The sequence below is a fragment of the Bombina bombina genome, chromosome 3 (assembly GCF_027579735.1).
Source record: "Bombina bombina isolate aBomBom1 chromosome 3, aBomBom1.pri, whole genome shotgun sequence".
Classification (NCBI taxonomy): Eukaryota; Metazoa; Chordata; class Amphibia; order Anura; family Bombinatoridae; genus Bombina; species Bombina bombina.
The window spans coordinates 227,114,065-227,133,641 of record NC_069501.1 but is presented as its reverse complement, the minus strand read 5'-3'; the positions used below and the strand labels follow the sequence as shown (position 1 = coordinate 227,133,641).

Genomic DNA, 19,577 nt, shown 5'->3' with positions numbered 1-19,577 from the left:
CGCTGCTCCATAACCTGTCCGCCTGCTCTGAGCAGGCGGACACACATCGCCGGAAATCAACCCGATCAAGTACGATCGGGTTGATTGACACCCCCCTGCTGGCGGCCCATTGGCCGCGAGTCTGCAGGGGGCGGCGTTGCACAAGCAGCTCTTGTGAGCTGCTGGTGCAATGCTGAATATGGCGAGCGTATTCAGGGAGGTCTGGCGGACCTGATCCGCAGTCGGATCAGTTCCGCCAGACTTTGATAAATTGGGGCCCATGTAGAGAGCATCATCACAAAGAGTACTACATCCTATATGATGCATTCCAGGTCTTCTAGAGCTGCAGACTTTACACCATTTGTATTTCACAATCACATCTGGTAAATGTGCCTCTTAGGCAACTACTCACCAAAAAAGTGGATGATGAAGCCTTGCTGGTATCCAAAAACATTACTGCCAGGGTCTGTCTGAAACTGTACAATGACATCTGCCATTGATGAGTAGAGTTTGAAGTGACTGTGGGTTCCTGTGTAGCGGCCCAACACCCGGGCTGTCAAGTCATCACCATCATAGAAAGTGAGAATATCATTCTTGCCAATGTGCAAGCTGTAGTGTAAAGACAAAAAACGATGAGCTGAATAGATAAAACTGAATAGAATAGCACAAAACAATTTAGAAAGACTATCCTAATTTATACCTTTGTAATTAAAACATAACTATAAAAGAACACAAGAGCTCTGACATGGTAATGAAAAAAAAATCAAAGCAGATAAATAATTGTCACAAAAGAAAGAAGATTACCTAAACACCAATTGCAAATGTATAATGTAACTTTCAATTTCACATGTAATGTAATTTTTCCCCAAGATGCTAGCTGGTGTGTAATCACACTGTAACAAGATGTATTTACAAATACAGATAACAATGCCATATTGTTTTGTGTGCTGATAATTTCACAGCTAGCTAAATGTAAAAGGTTGCAATGTTTACTAATTTTTTCATGGGATTTTGTAGGGAAAAAAACATCAAAGATGTTAAAATGTATTTTTGATAAATGGAGATCACAAATAAACAAAGCGCTGGCAGTTCCTAACTAGCCTCACTAGAAAATGTCAGATGAGGAACTGCAAAAAAAAGCAACTTTTGCTAAAAAAAAATGGCAGGCAAGCATTATCTTGTCAAGTAACAAGTCAGTTGGTGGGGGGAGTTTGTTTATTGAAAAACAATTGCAGCAAGAAGGTGTTAATGCATTCAAACAATTTTCATAATTACTCAGTATGTTAATTTATTGCAAGACTTCATAAAATTCATAATTACAATGTGTTTCATGTCCCTTTAAGAAGCAGCTAAAGATTGTCAAATTATACTGTCTCTTTAACACAAGGTGCAATTCTTTCCTAAGTTAAAGGGACACTCAGGTCAAATAAAATTTTCATGATTCAGATACAGCATGCAATTTTAAACAACTTTCCAATTTACTTCCATTAAAAAAAAATGTGCATAGTCTTTTATATTTACACTTTTTGAGTCACCAGCTCCTACTGAGCATGTGCAAGAACTCACAGACTATTCATATATGCATTTGTGATTGGCTAATTGCTATCACATGGTACAGGGGGAGTGGAAATATACATAACTTTGAAATTTGTTAGAAAAAAATGTACTACTCATTTGAAATTCTGAGTATTTGCTATTGTATTGTCTTGTTATCTTGCATTTGTTGATTATGCAAATCTACTGTGTTTACAAGTCCTTTAAATCTCCCGTAAAAGTCTAACACGCCTCCCAAAAATAAACATATCGGAACTAATAATAAATGTATTAACCCCTAAACCGACAACCCCCACAACACTATATGCCTAATTAAACTATTAACCCCTAATCCACCATTCACCCACATTGCGATCTACCTAATATATTTATTAACCCCTAAATTCGCCAACCCCAACATCGCAAACTACCTAATAAATGTATTAACCCCTAATCCGCCAACCCCCCACAACGCAAAGTACCTATTAAAACTATTAACCCCTAATCCTCCATTAACCCACAACGCAATAAGCCTAATAAAACTATTAACCCTTAAACCGCCAAACCCACACGCCGCTATAATCCTAATAAAACTATTAACCCCTAAACCACCAAACCCCCACAATGCAAAAACTAATTAAATTAATCTAAGATTACAAAAAATAAAAAAGTCTAACATTACATAAAATAATAAACCAAATTATCAAAAATAAAAAAATTAAACCTAATCCCTATAAAAATAAAAAGCCCCCCAAAAATAAAAACACCCCCTAATCTAATAATAAACTGCCAATAGCCCTTAAAAGGGCCTTTTGTAGGGCATCGCCCTAAGTTAACCAGCTCTTTTACTTTAAAAAATACTCCCCACCCACAAAACCCCCCAAAATAAAAAAAACTAACACTAAAAAACCTAAACTACCCATTGCCCTTAAAGGGGCATTTGTATGGGCATTGCCCTTAAAAGGGCATTCAACTATTTTACTGCCCTTAAAAGGGCATTCAGTGCTTTTACACTGCCCAAAATCCCTATTCAAAAAAACAAACAAACAAACCCAAAAATAAAAAAAATCCTAACTCTAACCCCCAAATAGGTACTCATTGTTCCTGAAGTCCGGCGGAGAAGGTCCTCTTCCAAGCAGTGAAATCTTCTTCCATTGCGGCGATGCCTTATATCTTCATCCAGGACCAAGCCGACGTGGAGCGGAGATGAGATGAGCGCGGAACAGAAGACCAGGGGCTTCTGATCCTTCGACCGTGGAGATCCTCTTCGTAGGATCACCGACGCACACTGAGGATTGAATTCAAGGTACGCGTTTAAATATGGCGTACCTTGCATTCCTATTGGCTGATTTGATTCTTCAAATTCAAATCAGCCAACAGGATGAGAGCTACTGAAATCCTATTGGCTGATTTGGTTTATATATTTTATCAGTTATTGCGGTGGGGGTTGGCGGTTGACAGGTATATAGATAATGCGCATGCGTTAGGTGTTTGTTAATATTTTCAGGCAGTTACGGGAGTAACAGTGCTCACATTGTCAGTGTAAGGCTTGCTGCATCTGCCTATGTGTGGCTGGGTGAAAATGGAGTAAAATTTCTAAATTTTTGCCGCATAAGTCCTTGTGCTGAATTTGTGATACCGATTTGAAACGCGGTTGTATGTTAGCTTCTGGGAGTAAAACTTGCGGGCAACGGGTGAAATATACGCGCCGCATTTATATGCGCATATGTAATCTTGCCCAATGTGTATATATTTGTATGTGTGTATGTATGTATGTGTGCACAAACATACATGCATATACATATACTGTATATATATATATATATATATATATATACACACACACATACAAGCATACAAATATGCATACACGCACACATACATAATATATATATATATATAGTGTAATACTTTATTTTAATATGGTTTACATGTCTTGTTATACTTTTATTCTAGCCCTTACACTCTTACACTTTACTTCAAGTTTCAGATTTTTCAGCGCTTGTAATATAAATGATGAAAGCATAGGGCAAGCTAAAAAGATGTCCGCCATGCAAAATATTCTCTGGTTATTTTGTTTAACCATGGATTGTTAATACCCGATTTTGAAATAATCTATAGCTGCCCAGCAACATTAAAAGTGCACTCTGCGCTGTCTTACAACTTCAAGCCCAGAGAGCTCTATATAACTGGTCCTTGATCTGAAGATTTAAGAGAGGATATCAGAATCCTCGACAATCTTATTGGTAGAACTAGCTACAGCTTGAGGTTCATGTGGCCAAAATTAAAAGGTGCATGAGCCCATTTCAGTTTTGAATTGAAGGATTTGTGTGGTGACAGTGGTGTATTATATTAACAGAAATGGTTCTAATAAAAGTTATTACTGTTTAAGGGTCATATGTGCATATGTTGCTTGTACATATTGCACCAACATTTAAACACTGCTCAAAAATAAATGTGGTGATGTATTTAGTGCTAGCAATGACTGTGCCATACAAACCACCACTATCTCACTGAGCAACATGATGTTTGAATGCATAGATGCTGTGATAAATTTTACTGGTAGCATTCTTGCATCTTTCAGTTTGGACTTTTATGCAGTGGCAGTTCCAGACACATTTTACTGGGGGGGGGGGGGCAAGGTGGGGCCAGTGTTTAATCAGAGGGGCACATTAAAAAATGGAAACAAATGTTATTTAAACATTAAATACTTTAATTTTGCTTTACATTCAAATAATTCCCTAGCATCATATTGAGCCTTCCGAACATAGGAACACCATGGAGACAAGCACCTCAAATCAGCTCTTTAGTCTTTAAAATGTTTTATGGGCATAAAAAAAATGTCTGTGGGCATACCCACCCATGCAGCCTTCAGAATATATCTTATGGGCATACAAGAGAGACCAGGAGGTAATTACGTTATACTAATCCACTTCAGACTTCACAATAGTGTTATAAGGGTATAAAGGAATAACCTGTTGGAAATCATATTATAACCCTAAAATATCTTAAGCATCCCAGGCTCAGTTAACTATTTGGCTGCTACAGTGGTTCCATGAATCGAACATCAAAGCGTATTAGTTCTGTTTGGTAGCGAAAGGGTTAAATTGGACATATGCACCCCATGCCATACATGAAACAAACCCCATTAGAGGCTGCAGGGGGCGAGAGCAGTAAACTGCAGAAGAGAGAATGAGAGAAAATGCAAGTGAAATATGGTTTGGGAAAATGCAAGTGAAATAGGTTTGGGAAATTATGCAGACATCATTCTATCCAATAGGTGTTTACATCCCCCGTACCTCTCTTAGCTCTACCGATCTGCCCCAGTTTGGGGGGGTCTCTTCTGCTGATTTTCCCCAAAAAAGGAACTGGTATCCTGCAGGCGGCAGCTGAATGATATTTGCCCAACCTCGGCATCAGAGCCGTAATGCCCCATCTTATCCTCACTGTAGGGAAGAATTTCAGACATTACTGCAGCAATAGTATACGATCACTGAGAACCACTGAATTGTGTGAGGAGATCCGCTGGAAGGTAAATTACTATCCTTTTGGATGGTGAAGGGGATCCTCCAGGGGGGTTAACGCTGAGTATGAGGGTCCTGTGGGATGGATAATCTGTAAATTAGGAGTCCAGCGGCTGAAAGAATGGGGATCTTCAATGGGATAAATCAAAGGTCCTGGGGGAGGGGGATAAGCCAACTTGAGGTCCAGTTTCCAGCTCCTTTTTGAACGATTCTAGATCATAAGGAGAAACACTGGCAGCAGAATGATGATGTCACGTGAGGGAGGGCTCTGACATCAGGAGGCGAGTGCGGAATAACAATGACACTGCAGCAAAACAAGGAATCAACTTCACGGATTAGCTCAGGGGGGGGCCACAGGGGGGCCAGGGACATTTTTACAGGGGGACTGGCCCCTATAGGCCCCCATGTAGAACCGCCACTGATTTTATGTCCCTTTAAACAATATACTTGCAGACAGCGCACACATCAAACTGGTGCTCTGTGCCTGTAACTTTTTACACTGTCACAAGAGTTAAAGGGATAGAAAAGTCAAAATTGAAATGTGCACAAATGCATTTTAATTTGAAATCTAAGCATTTTTGCAATATACTTCTAGTAGCAAAATTGCTTCTAGTACAAGTTAATACTTTTTAGCAGCATGCACACATATCCTGTGAGTGCACCAGTATTCAAACACTATTCATGCTCAGAGAGGTTTCTGTGGTGTGTTATTGCTTCTGAAGATATAATTTGTGGCATACAAGCTATTGCTAACCCTCTGAGAAGGTGTGGTGTTTGAATGCTGGTGCACGGACCCTCACAGGATATGTGCGTATGCCACAGAAAAACTAATAACTTTTACTAGAAACATTGCAAAAATGCTTTTCTTTCAAATTGAAATGCACCTATGCACATTTCATTTTATACTTTTCTATCCCTTTAACATTTTAATGACAACACAGAATGTGCTTAAGAGATCAAATGTCCTATTGTCCTGAGCTATAAGAAGAAAATAACACCATGTAACTACATTAATAAATTAAACATAACCAGAATGAAAGGAAAAAAGTGGCTAATATTTATTGTTAAGCACAAAAAAACCCCATCAGGATTAGCTTTTCAAATTAACCAAACAAGTTGGAGGCAATAGGGTCCTAAATAGCTAACCCCTGCAAAGATGGTTGTTGCAGGCCCAGGCTGCTGACTAAGCTAACATACAGCAGCAAATCTCAAGGAGCTCTTCAGCCCTCAGCAAACCTAAGGAGCAGCTGGGGGATGTCACCCCTACCACAATGGCCGTCACTCACTCTCTCTGTCAGCAACAGCAGCCAGGGCCAAGACCAACTGCCTAAGCTAGAGTGCAAGAACATACAAACTTCAAACCAGTAAGTCCAGGGTCAGCGAGTTGTTCAGCATGTTGTACCCTGGGGAGTCGCAAAACTACTGTCCTTGGCCTTACAGAGATAGGTCAACTAATCCTCCTCCTGCCTTCGACAAACTAAAGACCCCTTAAGGAGATCACAGTGGACTGATGGCCACGAGTCACCATACTTAAAGGGAGGGCAGGGGAAGCTTCAGGAATCTGCTGAGAAAGAAGCTGAAGAATCTCTGACTTCTTCCTAAACGGTAAGGAAAGACCACACATCCTTAGCATGCAACAAAAGACGCAACACACACACACTCGCAGATCCTCACCTTCATGTGAGGTATTAGGTGCTTTATTTGAAATACATATAATGGGATAGGTAGTGCTGTATAAATCCTACTGATTCCATGACTGTCTAAGGACAAGATCAGAAAGTTTGCCAACTTGTTGTTTGCAACAGTGTTTGTAATATATACAGTATGTTTTCTATCAATATATGTCAATTTGTTTTCTATTGTTGTCATCATGCATTTTTTGTAACCTTTTATGATGCTGATAATACAAATAGTTGTCATAACAACAGCAACAAATATATTTCTATTGGATATGTATCTAGCGCTATATTTTTTTATAGCTTAATGTTCTGTATTTCATTTGACATTTTTGAATATAGATTTTCATGATTTCTCTGGCAAATTTACACAAACCTCATATCATCTATATTCCAACCATTCTGCACTAGAGGACTAATTTTCCCATTTCCCAACTGAAACTGTGTCTTAGCAGGGAACCCTTTCTGCGGTGAGCCGCCTTGATTTCATTTGCTTAATTCAAAAAATACAGACTAAACATGTTTTATAAAAATATTGGCTCTGCATCTGCAGATTCCTGCTATGCAGCTATATTTGTTTTTGTTTCGGAGGGAGAAAATAAACACCTGAATTTCACTATACTTTTTCTTATTGTATTGTTGTATATTTCGATTTCCCTACAATGTTTTATGCACTTGAAACTCGCTTTAAAAAATAAGACAAATGTGCCCTAGGTTGCTAGATTTCTGTTGCTGAAATAATATGTCATATTATAATGATAATAATAATAAAATATTAGTAATTAAATTAGTTACCAATTGTTCCCTTGTTTCATTGAGGAAAAGATATATAATTGGTTTGGTCTATGTTAAATTCTGTATAACATAATGAAGACAGGATTATAATTAAAAAAAAAATCTGTCCTAAGCTCCCTATTTTTGTACTTCATGTTTATTAAGAAGCTAATATCAATCCCCTCAACTGAGAAACATGTGACAATTCAGCTCTCTGAACAAGCTGCGATACGGTAGCTGGTACGCTGCTTTGTGAGTGTAGAGCAGAAGATTAATTCAGCTGACAACCACTGGCAGAAAAACAGCGCAGGATCGTTTATTACGATCATATGTTTAGAAATGACAACTTCAGGCAAGAGAGCGAAAGCGGAAGATATGCAAATGAAAGAATAATAATTAGCCCGTAGAGCAAGGATGTATATTAATATTACTCGGAACCTTCTGTTCATATCATTCTATCTTTAGAACAAAATAAAAATATAAGGCCATGGTGTGTGAACAGATGAGAGAGAATCCACAACATTAATCACCAATCAAAGCAAACTTAGCCTGACCCAGGGTGATGTCATAGATAATAAAACCTGCAATAACCATTCTCATAAATTTATAGTTCATAACATTGATGATTAATTTTAATGACTGATTGCATTTATCCAAACATGCCGTGCTGATGACTTTTTGCAACCTGATCACTCATAATAATGAGGACTAGGATAATTCCCTCATTGTATTAAACCACCTCACCCATGTGAATATTTCCACAGGAAGTGTGATCCTGATAGCATGACTACCCTATTTCAGGGGTCTTTGCAATTAAATGGATGAGAGACCTCAGAAATGTGTCTCTAAACAGCAGCAATGGGATTTTTTTCATAGGCATTGTAGGTAACTTAGGTTACCTTTAATATTACTTTCTAGAGACTAATATCTATTTTATCTCTTCCCAAGCTCATTATTTTAGTAGATTGCCTTTTAATGGACGAACAGATTTTTTAAATTAAGATTTTGTATTCCATAAGTTTGAAAGGTCTCATGAGTATCTTCTTCAATTGCAGGTCATAACAATATGTACATGTGAGGTCTTAAAATCTTATGGACTAAAATTTTTTGAACTTTTTTTTTTCTTATAAATATGTTGGTCCATTACACAGTTTTTCACAATCTACTTATATTTTTTCAGCTATAACCAGAGAACAGGAAGTTGTGACCACAAATGACAGGATATTTTACTAGACATCATATTGTTTATAAGCCCTACAGAGTGCTCAGTAGTGCACGGTTCCAACATCCGGCAGGAAAATCCTTTATTCTGACCTCAGTCCTGTTGTCCCTGCACTATTTATGGCTTAGCATTTCTCCCCCCCCCCTCTCTTTTGCGCGCTCTCTCTCTCCCCCCCTCTTTTGCGCTCTCTCTCTCCCCCATTCTCTTTTGTGCTCTCTCTACCCCCTCTCTTTTGCGCTCTCTCTCCCCCTCTCCTTTGTGCTCTTTCTTCCCCCTCTCTTTTACACTCTCTCCCCCTCTCTTTTGAGTTCTCTCTCTCCCCCCCTCTTTTGTGCACTCTCTCTCCCTCTCTATTTTGCGCACTCTCTCTCCCCCCCTCTTTTGTGCACTCTCTCTCCCTCTCTATTTTGTGCACTCTCTCTCCCTCTCTTTTGCGCTCTCTCCCCCTCTCTTTTGCACTCTCTCTCTCTACCCCTCTTTTGCGCTCTCTCTCCCCCCTCTCTTTTGCGCTCTCTCCCCCGCTCTCTTTTGCGCTCTCTCTCTCCCCCCTCTCTTTTGCACTCTCTCTCTCCCCTCTCTTTTGCTCTGTCTCTCCCTCCTTTTTTTTGCTCTCTCTTCATCCCTCTCTTTTGCTCTGTCTCTCCCCCCTCTCTTTTGCTCTCTCTCGCCCCCCTCTCTCTCCCCTCTCTTTTGCTCTGTCTCTCTCCCTTATCTTTTGCTCTATCTCTCCATCCCTCTCTTTTTCTCTCTCTCTCCCCCTCTCTATTGCTCTCTCTCCCCCTCTCTTTTTCTCTCTCTCCCCTCTCTTTTTCTCTCTCTCCCCTCTCTCTATTGCTCTCTCTCCCCCTTCACTTTTTCTCTCTCTCCACCCTCTCTTTTTCTCTCTCTTCCCTCTATTTTGTTCTTTCCCCTCTATTTTGCTCTCTCTCCCCCTGCTCTTCTGCACTTTCCCCTCTCTTCTGCTCTTCCCCCTCTCTTTAGCTCTTTCCTATCTCTTTTTGTCTTTCCCCCTCTCTTTCTATTTCTCTCCCCTCTCTGTTGCGCAGACCGAGCCCGGGCACGCCCAGGCTATGCCCCGACCACGTTCCCGCAGGGCCACGCCCACGTTTCTGTCGGCCACGTCCCCGCCCGCCTGCTCGCGTACAACCACGCCCCCCGCTCCTGCACGGCCACGCCCACTTTCACCACAACAGCATGTCAGGTAAGGCCAGGTGTGTTTGTCCTCATGCTGTCTCTACTGCGCAGGACAGCTTCGGACAAACACACCTGACCTTTTATATAATAGGATATTTTATAGTAAATATATTACCCCTCTCTGATAAAAGCTTATCTGCTACATTATAGAAATTAAGGGCTGCTGAAAAATAGGATAATTGACCATGTGATATCATGTGGTTATCTTAAAACACATGTGTGCTTGGTAATTTTTCCTATTTATGACTATTAAAATAAACCCTTTTGATTGTCAAACCAATAAATGATTAAAAAATATAACAAACACATAGATCAATTAATTAACCAGTATTTAGAACAGAAATAAAACCAAACCATAAAATCAAAACATGTCCAATCCACTAATGCTAATGCAGCATTGTGTAAATAACTTACATTTTAAACAATATGAAATTCACACAGCTAAACATTTAACCCTTTGAGTGCTAAGCACTTTCCCCCCTGGCTGCTAAGCTGTTTTAATTTTTTTTTTTTTTTTATATTTTTTTTACTTTTTTTTATTTTTTCAGATCCGCAAGGCTTACACTGTTGGAAAGGTTAGGCGATTACCTTTCCAACAGTGGGTCTTGGGGGTCTGTAGCTGCTTAGATGCCTGAGATACAGGCTTCTAAGCAGCATGCTCCCTGTTCCTATACTTAGCATTGTGAATTTTAATAAAGTTGCGATGTGACGTCATCAAGTCATTGCACGTGACGTCACCCTGTATAACGTGAAGCCCCGGTGATGCCTGTCACTATGCAGGCCCGATCGCCGGGGTAGGAGAGGGTGGGAATCCCTAGATCTCCCTCAAGGTGGGAGAGTGCTAGTAACGGCTCTGAGCCGTTGTTAGCACCAGAGTGGGAAACTCTGCAAAACTCAGAGCCGTCGTTAGCACTCATGGGGTTAAAGGGCCATGATACCCAAATGTTGAAACACTTGAAAGTAATGCAGCATAGCTGTAAAAAGCTGACTAAAAAATATCACCTGAACATCTCTTTGTAACAAAGAAAAATATTTTACCTCAAAATGTCCTAAATATTCACACCCTATTGTAAAGGACTTTAAGCCGCAAATCAGTATGCCTGTCTTGGGACCTGCAAGGGAGCGTGCCTTATGTACACTCATGTTATTTCCCTATACAGTTTAAGGAAGTTTACTATGAATTCTCATGAGAGTTAAAGGGACATTATACACTCATTTTTTCTTTGCATAAATGTTTTGTAGATAATCTATTTATATAGCGCATAAAGTTTTTTTTTTAAATTAATGTATAGTTTTGCTTATTTTTAAATAACATTGCTCTGATTTTCAGACTCCTAACCAAGCCCCAAAGTTTAATGTGAATACGCTCGACTACCTACTCCAGCTTGCTCCTGTTTGTGTAAAGGGTCTTTTCATATGCAAAAGAAGGGGGAGGGGGGGGGGAGTGTCTTATTTGTCACTTGCAGTGGGCTTTCCAGCTACCTTTTCAACAGAGCCAAACTGACAGCTTCTAAGTAAGTTTTTAAACAGTTTTATACTGGATTTTTATATCAGTATCTGTGCATATTATTCTTTATAGTAGTGTCTATTACATGCAGTTATATGAAAATGAGTGTATACTGTCCCTTTAAGTGAAATCTTCCAAGATTACAGTAAAATAGTTCATGACTGGACAAAAAGATGAAGGTAGCACTCTTAGCAACAGGAAAACACCTTTAATAGGAGCAACGTTTCGAGGCTACTTGCCTCTTTCTCAAGCTTACACATACTGAAAAGTGAACAAGACTTTATTCACATGGCAATTAGCAGAAAGCCAATCCCCAAGCTCACAAGGGGCGTGTGCAAAATGACATCACACTTGCAAGGAAAAATTAAATTGTTAACCCATTAGAGACTAACTGGAGGATTGGTCCAACAACTAAATACAAATATAAATCAAAAGCAATTACACAGAGCCAAGAGATAGCATAATAGGAACAAAAAATGAAAATGTTTAAACAAAAATATAAAACAGAATACTTAAAAAACAAAAATATTTTAAACAAATGGCAAGAGATCAAACTCTCTATTGAGACCTTTTGGTGACATGGTATCTAAATGCCAAATCCATTTGGCCTCTCTATACAACAAGTCTCTCAACCTGTCTCCCCCTCTGGGTTTTTTATTTGCATGGTCAATCACCATGAATCTTAATTGATTGGCTTGGTGGCCTTTATCCAGAAAATGTGAGGGGACAGGAAGGTGAGATAATTGCTCATTGCCAATACTGGACTTGTGCTGACAGAAGCGGTCCTTGACCTTCTGGGTGGTCTTGCCTATATATAATAGACCACATGGGCACTTAAGGGCATAGACTACGTATGTAGAATTACATGTAAAATACCCTGGGATCTTAAATTTCTTGCCTGTGTATGGGTGAGATATTTCCCCACCTTTAATTACGCTATTACATTGTGCACACCCCAGGCATGGAAAAGTTCCATTCCTAGGGGTACCCAAAAACGTTTGACCCTTGGTAGAGGTATTCACATACGCATGCACCAATTTTTTGCCCATAGTATTGCCTTTACGATAAGCTGCTCGTGGAAATTCTTTAAATTCTGAAATCTCTGGACAAGTCTCCTTCAGCATAAACCAATATTTTTTAATTATATGAAAAATGCTCTTACTCATAGTACTGAACGTACTCACAAAAGAGATCCTATTAGAAAACCCTGTGTTTTTAGCTACAGGATCAACAGTAGGATCCACCTGGATCTGATTAAGTTCATGTGGGCTATACCCTCTCTTGATGAATTTCTCCACCATCTGACCTGATCTTGCCTGACGTTTCTCTGGGTCACTGACAATTCTATTAACTCGTATGAGTTGGGACTTTGGTCTTGAATGTTCTAGGGGGATGAAAGCTAGATCTATGCAACAAAGTGTTGCGATCAGTAGGCTTTGTATATAAATCTGTCTGTAATTTACCTCCTGAGACATATACCATGGTGTCAAGGAACTCAATATTCGTGGTACTTGCTTTTGCGCTGAATCTTAAAAATGGGACTTCCCTTTCTATATCACCTTTCAAAATATTGAGTTCCTCTTGGGTGCCCCGCCACAAGATGAAAAGGTCATCTATATAGCGAATCCTCCCTAAACACCTTTTCTGAAACAACGGATGCGTGTAAACATACTTGTCTTCCACCCAATTCATTGTTAAACAGGCGTAAGATGGGGCCACATTTGACCCCATCGCCGTCCCTTTCTTTTGTAGATAGAAATGATTGTCATACATAAAATAATTATTAGTTAATACCAGCTCAAGTAGCCTGGTCAGAAAATCACATTGTACATCACTGTAAATACCACATTGGGATAGGGCACTGTGTACACTCTCAACCCCCACACCATGGGGGATGACAGTGTACAACGATGCCACATCCTAAGTTGACAACAACACATCTTGTAAATCATCATATTGTTGAATTTTAGAAATAAAATCCAAAGTATCTTTAGCATAGGATTTGCCAGAACTAACTAGAGGTGACAAAATCTTGTCTAAGAACTGGGCTGTAGGACTTAATACTGAGCCTATGCCCGCCACAATGGGGTGGCCAGGAGGGTCAGTTAAGCTCTTGTGAATCTTAGGCATCACATAAAAAACTGGAGTGACAGGATTCTTAATTAGTAAAAACTGGGCCAGTTTTTGACTGATGATATTATAACAAACACCCCTTTCAATCTCTCTTTTAAAGGGACAGTCAACCATAGAATTGTTATTGTTTTAAAAGATAGATAATCCCTTTATTACTCATTCCCCAGTTTTGCATAACCAACACAGTTATAATAATGTACTTTTTACCTCTGTGATTACCTTGTATCTAGGAACCTTCTTCCAGCCCCCTGATCACATGACTGTGACTGTTTATTATCTATTGTCTTAAATTTAGCATTGTATTGTGCTAGATCTTAAATAACTTTCTGTGCCTGAACACAGTGTTATCTATATGGCCCACGTGTACTTTCTGTCTCTTTGTGTTGAAAAGAGATTTAAAAAGCATGTGATAAGAGGCAGCCCTCAAAGGCTTAGACATTAGCATATGAGCCTACCTATGTTTAGTTTAAACTAAGAATACCAAGAGAAAAAAAGCAAATTTGATGATAAAAGTAAATTGGAAAGTCAATTAAAATTAAAAGTCCTATCTGAATAATTAAAGTTTAATTCATACTTGACTGTCCCTTTAAGTATTTTAACAATTTCTCTAAGGGGGTCACTATCCAGTCTTTTGTAGACATCAGAGTAACCCAACTGTCTCAATATCTCAGTATTATATTTTGTAGTGTCCAAAATGACCAAGGCTCCGCCTTTGTCGGCCTGCTTGATGGTAATGTCTCTGTCATTCTGAAGAGATCTAAGGGCCTGATATTCTTTTCTGGTCACATTATAATTCCTTTGTTTCTGTTTGTTTGTCAACCATTGTTTTAAATTCGGTCTCCACAGTCTTAATGTAGGTCTCCACAGCTGGATTGTCCCTGAGGGGTTAAATGTACTCTTACTATGCAGTCCCAGGTTACTAATATCAAACATCTCTGAGTTGGAATCCAATGGGAGATGCATAATAGGCCTAGTAGGATTATTAAAGAAGGCCTTTAATCTAAGTAAAAGAGTTCATGACCTTAGCACTGCTGATGCTGATTGGCTGCTGTTCATTTCTTCCTTTTTTTTAAACTGCAGCTTGACAGCTGCTGAAGTATAACTTTACACAACACTTGTGAGGTAAAATATCTTCCTTTTTTACATAGAGATGCTCAGATGATATTTTCCTGTCAGCTTTTTACAGTTTTGCTGCGTCATTTTTTTAGCATATGAGTATTATGTCTCTTTAATTAATCAAATGTACTATATGTGTCATGCTCAAATAACTACTTTTTAATTTCAGAGAATTTTGCTGATTGAAAAGGAACTGTAAATAATCTTAAAAAATTACAGTGATAATAATTAAAAAAGAGAAAAGAGGGAAAGCGAATACTTACACTAATACCAAGGAAATATTAATAATAATGCCATCTGATCATGCTAAACATTTGCTTAAAACAATAGGCCTATTTATTGTGTGACCATTACTGTAATTTAAAAAAAATATAGGGTATTTTTTCCACTTTTTTAGTTACAATCGGCTAGATTTAGAGTTGGGCGGTAGCCGTGAAAACCAGCGTTAGAGGCTCCTAACGCTGGTTTTAGGCTACCTCCGGTATTTGGAGTCACTCATAAAAGGGTCTAACGCTCACTTTTCAGCCGCGACTTTTCCATACCGCAGATCCCCTTACGTAAATTGCGTATCCTATCTTTTCAATGGGATTTTTCTAACTCCGGTATTTAGAGTCGTATCTGAAGTGAGCGTTAGAAATCTAACGACAAAACTCCAGCCGCAGAAAAAAGTCAGTAGTTAAGAGCTTTCTGGGCTAACGCCGGTTCATAAAGCTCTTAACTACTGTGCCCTAAAGTACACTAACACCTATAAACTACCTATGTACCCCTAAACCGAGGTCCCCCCACATCGCCGCAACTCGATTACATTTTTTAACCCCTAATCTGCCGACCGCCACCTACGTTATCCTTATGTACCCCTAATCTGCTGCCCCTAACACCGCCGACCCCTATATTTATTAACCCCTAATCTGCCCCCACAACGTCGCCGCCAGCTACCTACACTTATTAACCCCTAATCTGCCGTCCGCACGCCGCCGCCAGCTACATTATCACTATGTACCCCTAATCTGCTGCCCTAACATCACCGACCCCTATATTATATTTATTAACCCCTAACCTGCCCTCCCTAACATCGCCGACACCTACCTACAATAATTAACCCCTAATCTGCCGACCGAATCTCGCCGCTATTCTAATAAATGTATTAACCCCTAAAGCTAAGTCTAACCCTAACATTAACACCCCCCAAGTTAAATATAATTTACATCTAACGAAATTAATTAACTCTTATTAAATAAATTATTCCTATTTAAAGCTAAATACTTACCTGTAAAATAAATCCTAATATAGCTACAACATAAATTATAATTATATTATAGCTATTTTAGGATTAATATTTATTTTACAGGTAACTTTGTATTTATTTTAACCAGGTACAATAGCTATTAAATAGTTAAGAACTATTTAATAGCTAAAATAGTTAAAATAATTACAAATTTACCTGTAAAATAAATCCTAACCTAAGTTACAATTAAACCTAACACTACACTATCAATAAATTAATTAAATGAAATACCTACAATTACCTACAATTAAACCTAACACTACACTATCAATAAATAAATTAAATACAATACCTACAAATAACTACAATGAAATAAACTAACTAAAGTACAAAAAATAAAAAAGAACTAAGTTACAAAAAATAAAAAAATATTTACAAACATAAGAAAAATATTACAACAATTTTAAACTAATTACACCTACTCTAAGCCCCCTAATAAAATAACAAAGACCCCCAAAATAAAAAATGCCCTACCCTATTCTAAATTACTAAAGTTCAAAGCTCTTTTACCTTACCAGCCCTGAACAGGGCTCTTTGCGGGGCATGCCCCAAGAAGTTCAGCTCTTTTGCCTGTAAAAAAAAACATACAATACCCCCCCCAACATTACAACCCACCACCCACATACCCCTAATCTAACCCAAACCCCCCTTAAATAAACCTAACACTAAGCCCCTGAAGATCATCCTACCTTGTCTTCACCTCACCAGGTATCACCGATCCGTCCTGGCTCCAAAATCTTCATCCAACCCAAGGGGGGGCTGGCGATCCATCATCCGGTGGCTGAAGAGGTCCAGAAGAGGCTCCAAAGTCTTCATCCTATCCGGGAAGAAGAGGTGATCTGGACCGGCAACCATCTTGATCCAAGCGGCATCTTCTATCTTCATCCGATGACGACCGGCTCCATCCTGAAGACCTCCACCGCGGACCCATCTTCTTCCGGCGACGTCCAACTGAAGAATGACGGTTCCTTTAAGGGACGTCATCCAAGATGGCGTCCCTCGAATTCCGATTGGCTGATAGGATTCTATCAGCCAATCGGAATTAAGGTAGGAATATTCTGATTGGCTGATGGAATCAGCCAATCAGAATCAAGTTCAATCTGATTGGCTGATCCAATCAGCCAATCAGATTGATCTCGCATTCTATTGGCTGTTCCGATCAGCCAATAGAATGCGAGCTCAATCTGATTGGCTGATTGGATCAGCCAATCGGATTGAACTTGATTCTGATTGGCTGATTCCATCAGCCAATCAGAATATTCCTACCTTAATTCCGATTGGCTGATAGAATCCTATCAGCCAATCGGAATTCGAGGGACGCCATCTTGGATGACGTCCCTTAAAGGAACCGTCATTCTTCAGTTGGACGTCGCCGGAAGAAGATGGGTCCGCGGTGGAGGTCTTCAGGATGGAGCCGGTCGTCATCGGATGAAGATAGAAGATGCCGCTTGGATCAAGATGGTTGCCGGTCCGGATCGCCTCTTCTTCCCGGATAGGATGAAGACTTTGGAGCCTCTTCTGGACCTCTTCAGCCACCGGATGATGGATCGCCAGCCCCCGCTTGGGTTGGATGAAGATTTTTGGAGCCAGGACGGATCGGTGATACCTGGTGAGGTGAAGACAAGGTAGGATGATCTTCAGGGGCTTAGTGTTAGGTTTATTTAAGGGGGGTTTGGGTTAGATTAGGGGTATGTGGGTGGTGGGTTGTAATGTTGGGGGGGGGGTATTGTTTTTTTTTTTTTTACAGGCAAAAGAGCTGAACTTCTTGGGGCATGCCCCGCAAAGGGCCCTGTTCAGGGCTGGTAAGGTAAAAGAGCTTTGAACTTTAGTAATTTAGAATAGGGTAGGGCATTTTTTATTTTGGGGGTCTTTGTTATTTTATTAGGGGGCTTAGATTAGGTGTAATTAGTTTAAAATTGTTGTAATATTTTTCTTATGTTTGTAATTTTTTTTTATTTTTTGTAACTTAGTTCTTTTTTATTTTTTGTACTTTAGTTAGTTTATTTCATTGTAGTTATTTGTAGATATTGTATTTAATTAATGTATTGATAGTGTAGTGTTAGGTTTAATTGTAGGTAATTGTAGGTATTTTATTTAATTAATTTAATGATAGTATAGTGTTAGGTTTAATTGTAACTTAGGTTAGGATTTATTTTACAGGTAATTTTGTAATTATTTTAACTAGGTAACTATTAAATAGTTCTTAACTATTTAATAGCTATTGTACCTGGTTAAAATAATTACAAAGTTACCTGTAAAATAAATATTAATCCTAAAATAGCTATAATATAATTATAATTTATATTGTAGCTATATTAGGATTTATTTTACAGGTAAGTATTTAGCTTTAAATAGGAATAATTTATTTAATAAGAGATAATTAATTTCGTTAGATGTAAATTATATTTAACTTAGGGGGGTGTTAGTGTTAGGGTTAGACTTAGCTTTAGGGGTTAATACATTTATTAGAATAGCGGTGAGCTCCAGTCGGCAGATTAGGGGTTAATAATTGAAGTTAGGTGTCGGCGATGTTAGGGAGGGCAGATTAGGGGTTAATACTATTTATTATAGGGTTAGTGAGGCGGATTAGGGTTTAATAACTTTATTATAGTAGCGCTCAGGTCCGCTCGGCAGATTAGGGGTTAATAAGTGTAGGCAGGTGGAGGTGACGTTGTGGGGGGCAGATTAGGGGTTAATAAATATAATATAGGGGTCGGCGGTGTTAGGGGCAGCAGATTAGGGGTACATAGGGATAATGTAAGTAGCGGCAGTTTACGAAGCGGCAGATTAGGGGTTAATAATAATATGCATGGGTCAGCGATAGCGGGGGCGGCAGATTAGGGGTTAATAAGTGTAAGGTTAGGGGTGTTTAGACTCGGGGTACATGTTAGGGTGTTAGGTGCAGACGTAGGAAGTGTTTCCCCATAGCAAACAATGGGGCTGCGTTAGGAGCTGAACGCAGCTTTTTTGCAGGTGTTATTTTTTTTTTCAGCTCAAACAGTCCCATTGTTTCCTATGGGGGAATCGTGCACGAGCACGTTTTTGAGGCTGGCCGCTTGCGTAAGCAACTCTGGTATCGAGAGTTGAAGCTGCGTTAAATATGCTCTACGCTCCTTTTTTGGAGCCTAACGCAGCCTTTATGTGGACTCTCAATACCAGAGTTATTTTTATGGTGCGGCCAGAAAAAAGCCGGCGTTAGCTTTTCGGGTCCTTACCGACAAAACTCCAAATCTAGCCGAATGTATGACAAAACCATTGGTTATAATATCTGACAACACAATTATTGTTATTGTTAGCCATGTGATTATTAATTAAAAGGTATTTTATTATAAAAGGATTATAACAAGCATTCTCAATTTATTAAGGGGATATAACACGTAAATGTTTTCTTTCATGAATCAGATAGAGCATGCAACATTCTAATTTACTCCTATTATCATTTTTTTCCGTTCTCTTGGTATCTTTATTTGAAAAGCAGGGGTGTATAAGCTTAGGAGCCAGCCCATTTCACCTCTTTTCAAATAAAGAAAAATTGATAATAGGAGTAAATTAGAAAGTAGCTTAAAATTGCATGCTCTATCTGAATCACAAAATAAAAATAGAGTTTTGTCTGTAAAGACCCGCGTAGCTAATG

The 19,577-nt window shown here is 39.0% G+C and overlaps 1 protein-coding gene across 1 annotated transcript in view; it reads right to left on the bottom strand.

The window, feature by feature from the left end:
* SEZ6 (seizure related 6 homolog) overlaps positions 1-19,577 on the bottom strand; it is a 639,531-nt gene that overhangs the window by 132,653 nt on the left and 487,301 nt on the right. The window contains exon 10 of the mRNA XM_053705225.1: positions 392-588. Within this exon, the coding sequence (XP_053561200.1) occupies positions 392-588 (197 nt within the window). The remainder of the gene's footprint in view (positions 1-391; positions 589-19,577) is intronic.